At 26.1% G+C, this 19,295-nt stretch overlaps 1 protein-coding gene across 1 annotated transcript; it reads right to left on the reverse strand.

The window, feature by feature from the left end:
• Positions 1-9,214: 9,214 nt before the first annotated feature.
• On the reverse strand, positions 9,215-17,853 carry LOC107447708 (uncharacterized). The gene is made up of 3 exons (XM_016062703.4): positions 17,528-17,853; positions 12,359-12,675; positions 9,215-9,964 (listed from the first exon to the last, which is right to left on the reverse strand). Exons 1-3 carry the CDS (start codon positions 17,628-17,630, stop codon positions 9,815-9,817), a joined length of 570 nt encoding a protein of 189 aa, XP_015918189.1. The 5' UTR covers positions 17,631-17,853; the 3' UTR covers positions 9,215-9,814.
• Between the last annotated feature and the right edge of the window lie 1,442 nt (positions 17,854-19,295).

Consider the following 19,295-nt stretch of genomic DNA (forward strand, 5'->3'; position numbering starts at 1 on the left):
TAAAGCTGAATTTTGAAGAAAAAGCATCTAGGGTTTATTCTCTAAACTCATTTGCTCAGCATGGATCTTTATTATTTTTTTTAAATAATAATTCATCTATATTGGAAATGGGGTATGGTTAAGAAGTTGTATAATTAGACATAAACTGACTCCTGTATTTTTGCAAATATGAAATGTAGTGAAAATATAAAGCTGTTTTTATAACTTATTAGTTTTGTCTATCATAATGTATTGATTCTTATAAATAAACAATGTCCAATTTTTTTATCAAAATATAAATGTCTTTATTTCTTAAATAGTAACATAGCACTTGTTAATCACGAAAGAAAAGAAAAACATTAGCTTACCAATACTTACTGATGTACATACTAGTACTCTAGATTTTGCAATTTCATCCATCCATAGTGAAGAATATTGCACATGAATTAAAATTTGTTCATTCTGGGAAATCTCTAACATTCCCTTCTTTCAAAACATACTTTAAGTTACGTGCACCCCTATTTCTTTAATTGATATAATTTAAACTTATAAAGAATAAGTAAAATATTTTTCATCTTAGGCATATCATGAAAAACTTTTTTTATTTTTTGAAAGGGAGGCATACAGTTTTATTTGTGTTAGTTTTTGAGATAGACAATATGCTATGAATTTTAAGCTAAATATTTGTTTGAATTCAAAATGTCTCAAAGTTTAAGAGCAATTTTTTATTTTTAACAAACAGTTGCTAACTTGTATCAGCAATAAGTAAGAACTTCTTTTGTGAGTCATAGAATATTCATATTGTGAAACAATGGCTTGTATCTCATTTAGAAATTTTTTTTAATATATATTCCTAAAATAAAAAACGCTTAGCTTTTAATTAGTTTTCATTTAAGGTTATCTACCAATTTCAAAGAATGGATATAAATTTTCTTGATTCCATTTTCTTCGATTTCTAAATCTAAGTCCAAACCTTCAAGAAATTATTCTTTTCCATTATAATTTAAAAACTAATTCATTGAAAAAAGTGCAAAATCTAATATAATTCAAATTGTCACCAAAATGCTAAAAGCACTGCTGTCTATTAAAATTGCTACATCAGGAAGGAATGTAAATAACAGAATGGGACTTATTGGACACTATTAGAGTAAAAAGCGCAAGTGATCATTAGATAATATTTTTCATATAAAGGTTGTATTTTGAGACTATTAGAATTATAAGTAAAACAATGCACATAAGAAATAAACTGAAAAATAAAATTCAGAATAGCACCTCATTCTCAAGCTTTTAATTGTTTTGATATTAATTTCGAAATTAACATTATTTCACTAATTTTAAAAACTATCAGTACATGAAGTTCTTAAAACTAAAAAAAATTTTGGCAAAATGCTTAGCTTTAAATCAGTTTTTATATAAGGTTAAGATATATATACCAATTTCAAAGAATTATAACAAAATTTCCTTATCCCACTTTTCTTCGATTTCTAAATTTTGAGTCTAAACCTTCAAGAAATTATTCTTTTTAACATTATTTCCATTATAATTTAAAAACTAAATTGATTGAAAAAAAGTGCAAAATCAAATAGAATCTAAATTGTCTCCAAAATATACTGCTGTCCATTAAAATTGATACATCAGAAAGGAATGTATATTGAAGAATGGTACTTATTGGACACAAATATTAGAGTAAAAAGCGCAAGTGATCATAAAAAATAATTTTTTTATAAAGGTTGTATTTTGAGAATATTAGAATTATAAGTAAAACAATGCATATATTAAGTAAACATTTGTTTACATTGATAACAGAAAAGAAATCTAAAAATAAACTGAAAAATAAAATTTAAAATTCAGAATACCACTTCATTCTCTTTTATGGTTCTAATGATTTTGATATTAACATTATTTAATTAATTTGAAAAACTAAGAACATGAAGTTAGTGATGATCGGTTTTATTTTAAGCGATTTCTGTAACTTTGCTCACATTAATTTATTTTACATATAATTTTGCAGAGGCTCAATAATACATAAACATTTGAAAACTACATATTATTTATATTTACACTGGTGTTCACATTAGCTATTAAACTCAAAATTGAAAAGATTGTTAAGGAAAAGTTTACCTCGTTTTCATTTAGTGATTTTTATAAAAGTATTCAGATAAATATTCGAAAATTAAATTATAAAATTTTTTTTTTCCTAACAAAATCTGTTCTGTTTAAACCAACCAACCCTAGTAACAAGGTGTTTCTAATACATAATTGCTCTGTATAAAATTGTTGCGGGAAAAAAAAAATTGTGTAACTTTTCTCAAATTTTAAGATATACTTATTTTGACAAATATTTTGTAATTGCAAAATTAAATTACCACCATTAATATTAATTTCTTTTTATACATAAGACAATTTGCTAGAAATGCAAATTGTTTCATATGAAAAAAAAAATTGCTTTAAGTTTTATGTTATTTATAACTAAAATAGGTTTTTGATAATTTATATTTACATAGTGTATCATATTATAATTATTCATATTTGCATACTTTTTTTATGAAAACTTTTCCTGTGCACTTTGACTATATATATATTATTAAAAGCTTAAGAAAATTATCAAAACTAAAAAAACATTACATGAAATAAAACTAGGAAACAAAGCATAACGCTAAAGCTACTACATAAACTGAACCATAATAAAAAATTCAAATGTGAAAAAAAAAGAGATAGGGCATGGTAACATTAAAAATATAATAACAAAAGTTTATCCACATTTTCAGCACGTGCAAAGAGTTATCTGCTTACTTTAAGCTTTTGCAAAATCTAAAATAAAATAAAAATGTTTTCAACACAATTTAATTTTTAAGGTTTCCAAACATCAGAATTAACATGTTACTCATACTTTTTCAAAAGCTTAACAGACTGATATATATTTAGCTAATATATATTTAATGATATCCTAATAAATATAATTAAATATTTTTGTATTTGGAACTTTTTTCAGCCTACTTTATATAAATAGGGTGTAAGTATCTTCAATATTTGTTAATATATTGCAGCTTCATAAGAAGCAGTTTAATTTAGCAATTCAAAGTGTTCCTTTTCTCGACAGCAAAAATTATGCAAATTTTTTAAAATTTATTTAGGGGTCAAATATTTTTTGTATTTTGTCGTTTAAGGGTGGTCATATTTATTAGGTATTTTGTCGTTGTGGATTATGTTTTTTCCCAACTAGCTGGATCTTTAGGGCCCATACATGGACGAAACAACATTATAAATCATTGGCGTCGTCAGATAAAATTTATTGGGGGGGACCATACTTAAGATTGTTATTTTCACGTTTCTTGAGAAAAAAAAATATCACCCTTGCCCTTATTATATATATATATATATATATATATATATATATATATATATATATATATATATATATAATAAGAATACAACTCTGATGAATGAATAAACTCTGCATCATAGAATCAAGAAACATCTTGATTCTATGATGCAGAGTGGTCTGTAATCTACTTCCTCATATATAATTTTAGAATCATCTTTAAGAATTAAGTTTAAAAAACTATACAAATTTGGAATAGCAAACTACCATTTAAAAGCGGGAAAAAACGATAAGAAAATCGTAAGAGTGACTATTAAGATAAACGGAATTGAAACTTTCAAACCAGTTTGATTGCCGAAATAAGTTTGAAGTGTCTCGAATAAGTGTCTTTCAATTCCTCAATGTTTTTTCGGCAACTAAACATAAATTTTTGGTCACGTTTTGATTTTCTTTTCCCCCCCTTAAATATCAATTTGTGATCCCGTTTTTTTTTTTTACTTCATTTGTGACAAGAATTCTAGAAATTTATCGAAGGAGTTGTCTTTACGGAGCATCATGTGTACAATTGTGTGAAAAAATACTATTAAATGCGCGGAAAATTACAAATCAGACAATCTATAATGAAATACAACATAAAGTACTGTCTGAGTAAAAATTTTCAGACTAGAGCAAACGTTTGAGAAAATCGAAAAATACAATTTAAATCCCTTTTATTTAATTCTCAAAGTATATTATTAAGAAATAACGCTACAAACAAGATTTGCAATTATGTAGAAGAAATTGTTAAGATCAAAATTAGTATTTTAGCCTGAGGAAAAACTTAAAGGCTACCAGTAATTTTTAGAAATAAATATAACTAAAAAATACTATGGCTACTACGACGATTGAAAAACACTTCTATTTGCAAATTTGCCATGAATTCTTGCTATGTATTTTTTATTGCATTTTTTAGAAGTTTTGGTGGCAAAAGTAAAGAGATTAACTGATCATGAAAAGAACCGATAGAAGCTTTTTCTTCAATAAATATTCGTGCTATTGCGATGATAATGATAGGTAGTTCAAGATCAAAGACTCTATAGTCAGTAAGTTCTTAAAATTGAAAGACAATAATGGTAAAAAAGGATGCGGAAAGAAGAAACTATGTCCTCGTGTGATAAAAGACGAGATTACAATAATATAAAACATATACCTAACTTTGTTAAAAACTAGTTTCTTCTATGAAAACTAGAATAGTAGAAGTAATTCGAAAAAAAAAGACTCTTACACAGGCTTCTCAATTTTTATATTTTTTTAATATTATTTTTTTTATGTTGACTTCAAGTGAAACCCTAATTTTGTGCCGTACCACTTTTTTTCAGATAATTACAAAATTGGAAATCCTGTTTGTTACGTTACCTCTTAACAATTTTAAAATTAATTATTAAATAATATTTAAATCTTTTTTATTTTTAAATTTTTTTTCACTGGCCTTGAAGTTTTTATTCAAATTATAATTATGCAAAAATTAAAATTATACAAAAATTGAATTTTGTTCAAACATTAGGTTAGCACATTGATCTAACGGAAATTTCTTGGAAAAGCAGCAAATAATAATAAATAATTTTTTAAAATTATTTTAACTTTATTAATTGCTTTGGTACATGCTTGTGCATGTTGATTAACATCGATTTATTGATTATTTACTTTCCTATTTTCTACCCTATGCGCTGAACTGGTATTCGGCTTGTAAATGAATAAAAAATTTAAACTGGGGAGTTTTTCCGGATGATGCAGATGCAACTGTGCAATGTGAAGGTGTGATACAAAATGGGAATCAGTAGAATAAGCAGTAAATACAATTATGTGTCTTAAAAATATAGTTTAATTTTGAAAAGAACATTTTGTCTGTTAAAATTTTTGATGAGAATGACATGAAATTTATAAATGCATAATATTATGTCATGTAATCCTACGTGATGAAACAATCACAAATGAGATAAATTTTTTGGGGCATATTTTAACATTTTAAATTTTAGTCGAATTTTTTTTTAAAAAAATGTAAGGAAAAAGTCATAATACGTTTTGCTAAACGAATTTTTTTTTTACTATGAATTTGAATTGATCTGGATTTCTGAGATGAAAGATACAACATTAATAATAATACTGGAGAAATTATCTTTAATATTGGTTTCAGTAGAGATTATCATGATTAAAATAAATATATTTATAAAACTCTAAATTGCAAAAAAAAAGAAGAAAAAAAATTTAAGAATATTAAAGCAGTAAGTTTAGCATTAAAGCAGTAAGTTAAAATAAATTCATGCGCAATGAACAGTAAAACCATGAAATGATGTACTGTATAAATAAATTTAATATACAAACTATAAAACAATTCTTGCAAACATACAATAATAAATTTATTAGTAAGTGATTTAATACAAACATTTGCTTACCTCCCCAGAATTTATTTAATGACTTCTTATTATCCAACGATGAACATTATTACAAAAACTTTAAATAAACTTTATTTAAAAAAATAACAACTAATAATTTAAGTTAAAACAATTAATGAAACAAAATATAAAAGTAAGCAGAATTACAACTTATATTTATCAAAATTTTGAACTGACTGGAAATGTCTAGTTTAAATAATGATGGAATAACACTGTGAGCGCCTATACGTAAGAGAAGATTTAGAATGATTCTATTTCAGAGAAATTTTCTTAACAAAACCACCAAAAAAATAAAAAAATGTCTACAAGAATCTCCCCCTAGAAATTCTAGATAATTGCCGGTTTGAAACAATTTATGAAAGGGTAGGGATCTGTTGATATTTAACATTTTAAAAAAGAGGACAAAAGAGCCCAGGGCCATAAATACGATAAAGATAAGTTAAAAATGCTAACCATTTTCGCGTATCCTAAACTAAGGCGGCTATTTTTGGGTATCAAATGTGTTATGTTGAGGGAGAATCATCTTCATCAGTTAACAGTGAGAAGAAAAGGAATGGTGGGAAGAGTGTTTTATTGCTTATTGAAGGAAAGGGTGGCTGTGACATTTCTTGTAGTTCTCTAAACTCCTGTTTTATTTTTTCAGACAGTGCATTTCTCTGTGTGTATTTTATTTTTTACTAATTTTCTTTTAATTATATAATATAATAAGTTGCGCTTTTTAAAAATAAGAGAGAGAGAAATTAAAAGTTATGGAAACAAAACGGAAATATTTTCTCAAAATAATGAACCCTGGCTTCCCAATTATTGGGGGGGTGGGGTCCGGACCCCTATGGTTCCGACGCCAGTGTTATAAATTACATGGTCATCTCATCTTCTTGGGGAGAGATCGCCACTTTTTATTAATGTGTATCAGGGGGATCGTAGGGTCCTGAAAGAATTTAAAATTGCTAAAAAAAAGGGTAAGAAATTAAGACGCATTTTAGTAAATTCATATTCACAACGCTCAATATTTTTAATTAAATAAATCTAGGTACAAATTCTCTGGTATCAAAATTTTTAGATGAAAGCTGATAAAATTAAATCCTTAGTTTTTTCAGTATAATATTGAAACCACTTTTAAATTTTTTTATGAACCGTACAAAAACATACGTAACATTCCATATTTTCCATTCTGATTCTACGGATCTAACATATTATTCGACGGAACTCTACAAATTATCAGATTTTACAGACTCGGATAAGATGTCTAAAATTCATGCAGAGGCTCCATGAAACACGAAAAGTTTTGAAGACCTTTGACAAAAATGTGGTAAAGGTTTTTTAAAAGTGAAAGATTAAATCGATACATTAGATTTTGTTTATTAGATTCTCATTAACCCAAGATAAAATTTATCCTGTACAACTGAGCGTAAGAATTTTATTATTAACTATATAAAATATGTTATGTTTCATAATTAATTAATTCTTTACAACTTAGCGATAAAATTAATCCTTTATAATTTAGCGTAAGTTTTTTATGATTAACTATTTAAAACACGTTATATTCCATATTTTAACTTTTCTTTTAATTTATTGGATGGCCACATATAACTTTTTTGTTTTCACTATTCCACTATTTTTTGCCCGAAAAATGTTAAGTACACGCAAACGCATTAGAATTTAAAACATACATAAAAATTTCTTCTCTATTCTTATTCCTTTATTTTGATTCGAAAAATTATAACCATCGATCCAAGACTTACCCAATACTTTTAAATTATAGATATTTTGTACCTATAGCACTGGTAATACTTAATTCATTTAATGTTTTTTCCCTGCTTTATATTTCTTAATATTTTATGTTACAACTGAGTTATAATTTAGGTTATAGTTTACGACTACAACTCAGTTATGTTCAATTCAGTTGCCTTGCAATTTTAAACCCAATGCAGAAGACTAGGAAACTCCTGGATCAAGTATTGAGAAATTTGCTTTTATGGAGTCCTTTTGATTGAACTAACCTGCATTTACATTACACGGAGAGGAAAAACTGATGGCAAGGGAACTCTAACCCCTGATTCGTCTACCACTGAGGATATTTTATGTCAGCACTGTGGTTAGTGTGAGCTGCGTGCCTAATTCGTATCGACCAGCCCTTGCTGGGATTCCAATCCGGTTAACCTCATTGGAAGGAGATAAATTTAATCTGTTAAAACAGAGGGGACCTTACGGGAAACAAAAGCCCTTCTGAATAGAGTTTTCTTTCTGGGGGTGAGTCATAAATTTAAAGAAGCATGTTTTCCTGAGAAATCACCCACACTCTCATAGGTTGTTTTAAGAAATTGATATTGCTTTGTTGCATTTCTACTGGTGAAAACATTGGAGCAATAACTTTCTTAAATCTCAATAGCGAATACTTTGTTTGTTTTCCTCTAGTAGATGCTTACAAAGCAATTAAAACTGTTAGTTCTTTTGTAAGTTAAAATGACAATTCAAATATTTTTTTTTTTTTTTTTTTCGGATACAGTTGATAAGTTAGAAGATTTTTTGATGCATGGATAAGAAAGCAAAACAGCAAGCTATTATGGATTATTTTGTTAGTAATCTTTTTTAATTTGTGCAATAAATCAATTTACTCCTATTAGTAAGTTACTTTTAAGTATTTTTTTATTTGCTTCTACAGAATAAAAAATAAATAAAAAGCACTGAAAGTAAGTAAACTTTTAGAATTTCATCTGTACTGTAATGATTTCTCTCCCTTTATAGCTTTATTTTATTTTTTAAAGTAATTGGTTACATTTCATGAAATGAAATATACATTCATTTCTATATTCACAATAGAAATTTCAGATTAAAAAATGCAAATTGTTATTAGATAATGGAAAATATCTTGTACCATTTTCATCAAAATAACTTTCCGAATAGTACAAATCTTTGTTGCCCTTCAAGTTGATTTTTATGGGGATTCACTGTACTTGATATTTCATTATGATAAAATGAATTTCTTTCACTTGGATTGGAAGAAACCTATTTGTTTCGGGACAGTTTTTACCATTGTTTTTTCTACTTTGGAAGAAATTTGCCTTCTAATAAATTAATCTTTTTGATTTTATTTATTATTTTTTTTAACCTGTTCTTCAGAAGTTAATAATTTATATTCCATTCTATATTAAATTGAATTGTAAGTTTATTTTTATAACTGTACTTATTACTATAAAATAATTTTTTTTATATGGTAATACAACCTAGAAGTATAATTGCAATTTTATTTTAAGTAAAATTGAAATTTTAATTATATTTAAATTAGTATAAATTGAAGCTCGTGGAGTATCTTTAAAAAAAAAAAAATTAATCAGATTTTATTTTATTTTTTAAAAAAAAGTAAGTACCTTCTTACCAGCCAAATTCATTAAATTGTGAAACAATATTGTTTTGGAATGCTCAAAAATATTGTCCAACATTGTCTGAGCTGTGTTTGAATTTGAAACAATGATTATAAAAATTCTTTCATTGAGATTTATTTTCTTCATTATTTAAAAATTAATACAGTACAATACTATACTGTACAATAAAATACTGTATGCAGAAAAAAATAGAAGTTTTTGCAACACATATATATTTTCAGAATTTCAAAAGAACCTCTCTTTTTAGATCTTAATAATACAACTAAATTTTGAACAATTTTTCACTTCAAAATGACATTAAAAAGAGAAAACAAATATGCAAATGAGACATAAGTATCCGGTTATATGCAAAATAAATAAATAAAATATTATTTAATAGGAATTTATTGAATATATTCAACTTAATATTTAAATTAAGGTAGTTACAAGTGAATTAGATGCATTTGAAAAGAGAGTGAATTAAAATTTTGAACTACTATATGAAAATAGTATTTAGTTTTATACAAGTGAACATCAGTGAAAATGTCCTTAAACAGTTTTTCTGTAACATGACATGAAACTCCATAGTAATTATGGACAATTTTATGCTAATGGTAAGCCATGATTTCTAAAAGTAATGACATGATACAGTTCAGACAATACACATAAAAGTCAGTTAATAAAACTCTGGGTAAAAATTGAAAGATTCACAATGAATCTTAACTTTCAGTCTGACTTAATTGCTCTTTCTTCTTCTCGTATTCGATCATATCTTTTTCCCAAGGATCATCTAACATAGATGGATGGATATAGTCTTCAATATTGAAAGAATGACCAGGATTTGAGTCACTGTCGGAAAATCGATTTTTCTGTAAAATAAAAATACTAAGTCAAATATTACTTTTTAAACACAACAGAATTTTACATGTAAAATAGGTGCTCTGTCGTGACCACCCTTAATATTTGTTTAAAAATCCATATTGAAAATAAAGTAAAGAAAAATATACAAATTAGAGATCTCAAATGTAGCGAGGAATCTTAAAAAAAAAATGCAATTGAAATTTGTCAAAGTATTTGTGAGGAAGGCAGTGTAAAAAAAGTTCAAAACTTGTCTGTCAAAAATTCTATTTTCTATTAAAATAAAAATAAAAAATTTTAAGTCAAATATTACTATTTAAACCCAACAGAATTTTACATGTAAAATAGGTACTCTGCTGTGACCACCCTTAATATTTATTTTTAAAATCCTTGTTGAAAATAAAGTAAAGAGATTTCAAATGAAACAAGGAAATGCTAATGGAATTTGTCAAAATATTTCTGAGGAAGGCAGTGTAAAAAAATTTTCAAAATTTGTCTGTCTAAAAATCAACTTTTCTATTAAAAAAAAAATACGAAGTCAAATATTACTATTTAAACCCATATAATTGTTCAAGAAAATTTTGCATGTAAAATAGGTGCTTTGCCATGACCACCCTTAATATTTATTTTTAAAATCCTTATTGAAAATAAAGTAAAGAAAAATATACAAATTAGAGATTTCAAATGAAGCGAGAAAATGCTATTGAAATTTGTCAAAATATTTAAGAGGAAGGCACTGTAAAAAAAGTTCAAAATTTGTTTAATTGCCTATCAACTGTTCAAAGCTTCGTCCAAGAATTAGGTTTTGACAATGTTTTTGTTTTTACTTTTTCAATATCTTGTCCATTAATATTAAAAGTCATGAAATACACCTAAAAATTCTTGAAAAATTATTTATTCACTTATTTTAATTCTTTTTATATTATTCTTTCCGGTAAATACCTGAAAAGTGGAATTCTTGGGAACACTGAAAATAATTCAGAAATATACAAAGGGTAAAGCAACTAAAATTAATAATAAGTAGTTTAATTAGAGGTAAAAACAATAAAAATAAATAATTCAGAATTTTATAACTTAAATATCAGTTCGGAGTTAGATAAAGACGCCTAACTTTTTTTGTGGGTATTGATTTTACATCTTCACTGTCTCTGCAAGTGATTTTCGGAACAGTATTAAATAAGATGATAATTTAGTTTTTAATGTTAAGAAATATGTTATACATATATTTACATAACAGCCTTGTTCTTTGTTAAGAAAATTATTCCATTTTTTTAAGTAAATTTTATTTGAATTATTAAATTGTAAAGCTTTTTGTTAAATTTCTATTTAATGTTATTTTTTTATTTATACTTGTGGTACTGACACTTATCCTACTTTAATATACACAATTCTCATGTTTTGTTCAAAAGCAATGTTAAATTCAGTTCATGAATACCAGTCATTAAAGTATCAACTTTTTACATTTATCATGTAAATTTCTGTATTATCTGTTTCATATCTGTAAAAATTTGTATTTGTTTCATGGTTTAAATTACTTCATTTTGAACTTGGCCTCTACACAATTCGTTACTGTATATGAAAAAAAAAAAAAAAAAAAAAACATTTCAGTGATTTCACACCAATAGTAATTATTGCTATGAGTTACCTCATGATTTTTAAAAAGAATACATATTAATTTTGAATCATGCATTTGAGTAGTTATTTTTTTTTAAAGTTCGATTTAAGATTATTCCATCATTAATTGCTGTTGTTTTATCAATTGCTTTTCATGTAGTTATTGCCGCTAATTTCTATGTTTTTTTTTTTAAAGTTGCTACTTTTTTTAATATATATTATACAACAAGAAGAATAACAAAGGTTAATTTATTTTAAGAATATAGTGAATCTGGAAAAAGTTCAGAAATTTTTTTAAGGTTAAATTTGCATTACTTATTTACATTAAAGAGCAAGTTACTCTTCATTAATTTATAATGGAAAATTATTGATTTTTAAATATAAATAAAGATTATATGCTTACAGTTTTATATTTTAAAGTAAGTAGAAAATTTTTTTAGTACATTAATCAATATTTTTTATTTCTGACCCCATTTTGTTAATCATTTTGTGAAAAAAAAATTTATTTATAAAATATGAATTCTTGAATTTAAATCTTTTTAGTTAAAAAATTAGGCCCATACTTTTTTTCCCATTTTAAAATTTTTGAAACTTTAATCACTGTTTACTAACAAAGATTGGGTTACTTTTTACACTTATTTACCATTTTTTATGTATCTGGTAGCCAGTGGCTGCCATACGCAAATACTGGCCTAGAACTTGACTAGAAATGAAGGATATGACAAAAAAGTTAAACATATAAAAAATACTGGTTAAAATTAATAATTATTAATTTTTTTAAAGAAACATACCTTATCTTGATACCTTTGTTTTTTATTAGATATAGAATAGGGACTACCAGAAGTATCAGCAAAATAAGAACTGGAGTTTCTACTAGAGCCGATGGATCGTTTTGATTGGTTATTCCAAGAGCTATTTGGAGAATTATAGCTTCCATAAGGTGAATTATTTCTTGGTGAATATACTTTTGGAGAACTGTGAAATTGAGGGCTCGGTAGATCAAATGAATTCCTTTGTCGGATATCGGAAATTTGGTTGTAATGATTGTTACTGTGGCGGAAACTGGGAGAAGATTGGGGAGAACCATACTGCATACGGGGGTGAATATCTAATTAAATAAATAAATAACTCCTCGTTATATAATATTACTTTATACTATAATTTTAAAAAAGACATTGAAATATTCCTAAAAAAAGTATTTTAGTATTAAGTAGAAATAAAAAAAAGATATATATAATAATTTGAGACACAATCAGAAATTTTCTTGCATATTGGAAAAACTGATTCTATTGGAAGAAATATATGCTTTTTCCTGGCAGAAACTGACTTTTTTCTTTTCAATTTCGTATTAAGTAATTAATAAAGTAATTTAAAGCAAAAATTTAATTATTAATATTCTATTTAAATATCACAAAACTCGTTATATGAGAGAAATTTATTTTTTTAAAAGAATCTATTATCATTAGGAAAAATGAATCATTAGAGAGATTTAGCACTTTTACATAATATTTCACACATTCAATTATGTATGTTCTTAATAAGCTAAGCTTTATAGTGAATTAAGATTTATATGTAGCAGCTGAGCTTTGCAAAACACAGGTACAAAAATTTGCAAGATGCTACATGAAAGTGAATGCCTCTATTAGAGATGGGTAAGTACCTATTTTATTAGTATCAGTAAAAAAATATTAATGTGCCTCTGTATTAATTATAAAATTCAAATACTTTTAGTATCAAATATATCAATCTTAATAGAGTAGCTGAAAAATTGGTAATGGCAATTTATTTTAACTGAATAAAGTACAAACATTTTGTTCAATATTAGGTCAAAAATGTTTATTGAACAAAATGTTTATGCTTTATTACTTTCATCAAAGTTATAAAAATACATTAAATTCACGAATTTGTACAACATATGACTATCGTAAATTCATTAACTACTTCTGAAAAATAAATGTATTACTAAAATATTTTTAGTTGAGTCATTTTAATGATAATTTAATTTGTCAAAAGAATTTAACTATTTTGTACAATAACATATTTTAGACAACAAATTGAAATTAATTATTCCTCTAAATTGCATTTAAAGAAGGTAATTATTTTTCTTTTTAACCTAATACATAACAAATGACTCTTCATTACCTAACTTTAAAAAAAAAAAAAAAAAAGAAAAGCTCCTCAGAAAATTACAGTAAAAACAAACATTTAAAAATACTGTGAAACCTCATGTTATGGACACTCATACAAAACAGCTTTTTAATGCTTCTCGTTGCGGCTATTTTTTAAATTCCTCATGAATCTTCTGGGAATAAAACTTTATACAAAGCGGACACTCATTTATGTCTCGAAAAGTTATTTTTCAATCTCTTCAAACTGGACGATTCTTTTTTAAATTTAAAAGAAAATATTTCTACTTTAGTTTTTTCTGCCCAAAAATATATGCATCTTTTTACTATTTTTAAAAGCATGCAAATTTTTTGCCTTATGCTTAACTAAAAATTATACAGTTACTTTTTTTTTTCTTTACAAAGAAATGAGAGAAAAACTTTGCAACTCATGCGAAATATTTCGAACAGTGGCATCTTTTTATCCAGGTGACAAAAGTCCCTGCAAGTTCCACTTCCCCAGGGAAAATTCCTTCTTTCTTCTAAACAATTTCCCCCCCCCCCTTAGTTAACATAACTGAGTTTAAAAAAAAAGAACAGAAAACTAGTCATGAAGGTGGACACATTAATCAAACATTTATTCAGACTCTTGGCAGATGATTGACTATTGAATACAACAACATTATAGGTAGGTACTGCCATGTTCTTTTTTCTATGCATCACTTAAATCTCACCTTGAAGGACACATTGCCATGTTTCATACTGTGTTCCTCTTAAGTGACTCTATTAATTAAGTAAATAAGTGATTTTAAATTTATTTTTTAAATAAATAGCTTTAAAAAAAAATACACCTTAAAATGTTCATTCTCTTATAATTCTCAGTTTAATATTACAATTATCATTTTTTAAGTTGACTTTTCTTGAAAAAAATTTGTGCACACTGGTTGCGTTTTCGGATGTCTTTAATTATTTCATATAAACTTCAAATCTCTCTCTTATTTTTATAATGAGTGAACATTACTTTTTGACATAAAATAGTATAAGATAATTTAAAATTTGTTGAGGATGAAATTCAGTTATTACATACTATTATACATTTGCTAAATTGAGAGCCCTTTCAAAACTCAAAGTGAGCTTTTCTGTGGGGCTTCCTGCCCTTTTTAATTCTTAGGGAGGACTCTGTCATATAAAGTGATGGGGATGCGTTAAACGTAAAAGTTGATGTCACACAAGCTTCATTGTGGATAATTGCTGCCTGGTGAAAAATAAAAATACTCAACCAGTTTAAACTTTTTTACTAAGGTAGGCTGTGAAAAGGATAGACTAGATAGAAATCTAATTGCAGATGTCATAAAAGGCACAATTTCTGTCGAAGCTGTTTCTGCATTAACAAATTTGATTCACTTTATTGGAGAAAGTGTTATCAGCAATAATGATTTTGTAATCATTGTCACAAATATAATTTCAAAAGAATGATGAAATATGAAGAAAATACTTGAAATGGTTCCAAATAATGACAGTAAGAGAGATAATGAAGAAACTGATATTTAATTTACACATTTAAAAAAAAAAGAACCAAAAGTGAAAACTTGGACGTGATGCTCAAACATGCATAGAGAAACTAAGATATTATTTTTTCAAAAATAGTGAAATTGGTCTAAAAATGTTAAATGATTTTAAAAAGTAGCATGGAGATATGATAAATATAAAACAAAGGCATGTACTATATAAAATTTCTTAATCTATTATTTTCTACAATTACACAAAAAACAATTTACGGCATTAGCTCTGTTATTAGTGTGCCTTTTCCATAACGGACATTTTTTTCAGTCTTAATAGTGTTCGCTTAACAGAGCTTTTGCTGTAATTAGTTTGAAAATTTTTAAAAATAGTTTATAGTTTTATAAATGTGTCCAGTGCTTTATCTTGTACCAATTTTTAGAATAATAGAAGATCGAATTTAATTTTTCATTCTTATAAAAAACCAAAAGTGTTCTAGATCTATATTTAATTCTAAAATTACAAATCACTAACATTAAGGTCTGTTTACATGATCCAAGTTAATGATAGAAATGATGGAAATGATTGATTATAATGATTGATTATAATCAATGATATGATTGAAATTGATGGAAAGTTGTTTTTCTCTGGACATTCATGTAAACATTTGAAGTTCTATGTGCAAGTTGTTAGATGATAATTATGTTTTACTTTTTGTTTTAGTTTAAACTGAACTTATAGCCTTTAAAGAATTATCACTTTTAGCAAAATGAAATGTTCAAAGCTTTAATCTAACTTCATCTTCAATTCAAGTATATTTTAATTTTTGTTCACCTTTCTTATAATTTTTCAAAAATTTAAATATTGTTTAGTTTTTTAGTGTGTTAAGGAAGGTATGTGATGACTTTTTGTAGTTCTCAAGGGTCTGTCTAGGTTTTTCTGACAGGTTCCTATTTTGTGAAAATTTAGGCATAATTTGTGAAAATTAAAAATTATATTAAATAATCAACACAAAAATATGGATTTATCGTTTCTTACGGGATACAAAAATAAAATTTTAAGAAAAAGTATTTAGTGAAACTGCCGTTTTTCCAGGGTGCATAGCCAAATAATTCAACAAAAAATAAGCACTTTTCAAGCACTCAAAAAATATTTTGCAAGCACTTTAAAAAAATTTCATAATTAAATTAGGCAGGATTGGAAAATTTTTGACAATATTTGGTTTTATATTGTTTTAATCGACATGTCAAAAAAAACTTGTTTTTGACAATTGTCAAAAATCATAAAATTTTGAATCACGTAAAACGAATTTCATACGCTACGCCTGACAATACGCCGAAATAGATTGGGATTGAATTAATTATGAAAACGTTGAATAAAACAATGTGAATCATGTCTTTTTGCATAATTCGTAGCGAAAATCAACATGGTAAAGGAAAAATCTCATTTTGAAAAAGGGAAAATTAAGCACTTTTTAAAAACACCCATTGAAAAAAGCACCTTTAAGGGCTTTTAAAAATTGAAAATAAGCACCTTTTAAAAACGTTACTCACTCTGTTTTCCTAAAGTGAAATTTGTGAAGGTAAATAGTAGCAAATTTGGCCTAGACAGATCCCTGGCTTTTGATTTTTTTAAACTGAGTAGTTTTTTCTTAAAAACTGAGTAGAATTTTTTTAAGTACTTTGAGAATATTCTTATATTTCATTATTTAAGGTTATTTTTTGTGTGCAAATGAAAACATTCGCTTTACTAAAACTATTTTTATTACTTCCTTTCGTTAAATACTTTTTTTAATGCCTTATTTATTTAATACACGTATAAACCAATTTAAAAAAAATATTTTTAAATTTTTATATTCAAAATTGATTTTAATGAAATAGTCTACAAAAAGTATTCATGTTGTTTAAAATAATTTTCAAGCATAGATTATCACCCATTTTTTACTGCATTTATAACCCTTTCTGTTTTAATTAGATTAGTTTTTCTTTTAATTTGATTTTTATCAATTATCATCTATATCTGTTTTTGTGATTAATGTTTCATCAAGTTAGTTTTTTTTTTTTTTTTAAAGCTCTGCTAGTTCAGCACGCCGTAAACGAATCGGGTAGGTAATCGACGCAAAGTTGGCATACTCTTGCGCCTATTACCATGGAATTAGCTTCATAAACTTACAAGTGAAAACCAGATAAGAAAGTATTTTCAATTACTATGTCACAATTGTGTAGATCTAAATAAAATTGCTGTCAATCTGATTCACAAAATTAAACTTTTTAACTTAATTGGAAAAAAATTATATAACTCAGTCAATGGTACTACAAGAAAGTAAAAGAAAAAAAAATAGCTTTATAAACTTACTAGAATTATAAGGTGATGGAAATTGTGCCATTCGAAAACGATTCGAAAAATTAACAGGAGAACGAGGAGAATTATGTTGAGGTGAAAAACTTCGATTCATCATAAGAGGTTTCTTAAATTTTTGTTCATGTGACGGTAAAAATCGAAGACAATAATCAGAAGACTAAAAAAAGGGCAGTTCGCAATAAACATAAATATAAACACAAGCCTAGGTCACTGATTGATCGAATTGATAAATTCAGAATACGACTTTTACTTCTTGTATTTGCCCAAATAATGATCTATGAAAGTAAGAATCGGTCTCAATATCACGAGCGACTAAATAGAGCAATGCATCTAACCCGCTTCCGGCCACGCTTAACTGACGTCATCAAAAATTAGTGTAGTGCTGCCATCTTTAGATCAATTTCATATAGACTAATTATTTCTTTTAATTTTAAAAGTATAACTAACTAAGAGTTATCACAATCATTGCATTTTGTTTTGTTCTGTTTAAAACTCTTCTTCGCTATTTAGAATATATTTTTTTTCAGAAGTGAACCTCTTTTCTTTGATTCAAATTGTAATATATTTTTTTTCATAAAATAAGAAAAATTAAAGCTTATTGTAATTTTAACACAAAACTGAATACACATATATATGTAATTCAGTGTAGATAACTGCCGAAACATGCACTTAAAATGTTGTTTTGTTTTCCTTTATTTCGATAAGCTTCAAACACATATATATTTAAGGAATATTTCTAGTTTAAATATTCTTATAATTAAAACAACAAATTATCTTACTTCTTGAAAATATCAAGTATGTTGGAAAGTTTTTTTTCTTCTCTTTTTAATAAATATCTAAACAAATAATTTCTTGGAGATATTTCAGTATCGTGATCTGTAGCGCCAATTACAATCACCAAGGAGCCAAATAGATTGTAAACTTGCGATTTTTAAAAAAAATGTAGATAGTTAATGTAGGAGTTAAACATTTTGAGTTGGTCCTTTTCTATGATGTTTTATTTTTCAGTTTCTCGCAGGCCACTGTTGCCCGAAAGTTGCCAACACTTGACCATTATTCTGCCACAGAGCAGAATTGTTAACTTTTCAAAATATTCAGAGTAAAGTATTAAACAATTATATTCATTACTTCCAACAATTTACCCATTGATAATTATAAAAATACGCACAGATTTAATGAAATTTCTAATTTAACTATTCTTAAATTTAAAAAAAACTTTGAATTTTTTAATTAAAATTTATAAGTAGAAGGAAGACAGTTTGTTCATAATAAAAGTAGTAGATTAGACTAAAATAAAATTTTTAAATATCATAAAATATTCACTGTGTGAAATTAAGAGCATTTCACTATTTTTATTAAAAAAGAAAAAAACTATGAGAAAAATTCATTTTAAGTGTAATAAATTTTAAAGTAACATGAAAAACGATTTAATTCAAGGATTAAAAAAAAAAAATTATATTGTCATCAAAATATATGTAGTATAATCAAACTCCTAAAGATGACAGCACTACATTAATATTTGATGATGTCATTGAAACGTAGTTGAGGGCGTGTCAGATGCATCACTTGATCTAGTCGCTCGTCTCTGTCCATGGTAACTACTAAGGAATGGCAACAATGATATTATTCGGGTAATTGGGTTTTGATTGGCTGTTGTATGTCACTCTCGGTTGCAAGGATTGGAAAAGTTATCGCGTTTATTGAGAATTTATTAAGATACGAATTATCTCGCCAATGTAAGTTTGTCGCTTACATTAACTTC

Source organism: Parasteatoda tepidariorum, chromosome 9 (genome assembly GCF_982258835.1).
Source record: "Parasteatoda tepidariorum strain Cologne lab strain chromosome 9, Ptep-v5.0, whole genome shotgun sequence".
NCBI lineage: Eukaryota > Metazoa > Arthropoda > Arachnida > Araneae > Theridiidae > Parasteatoda > Parasteatoda tepidariorum.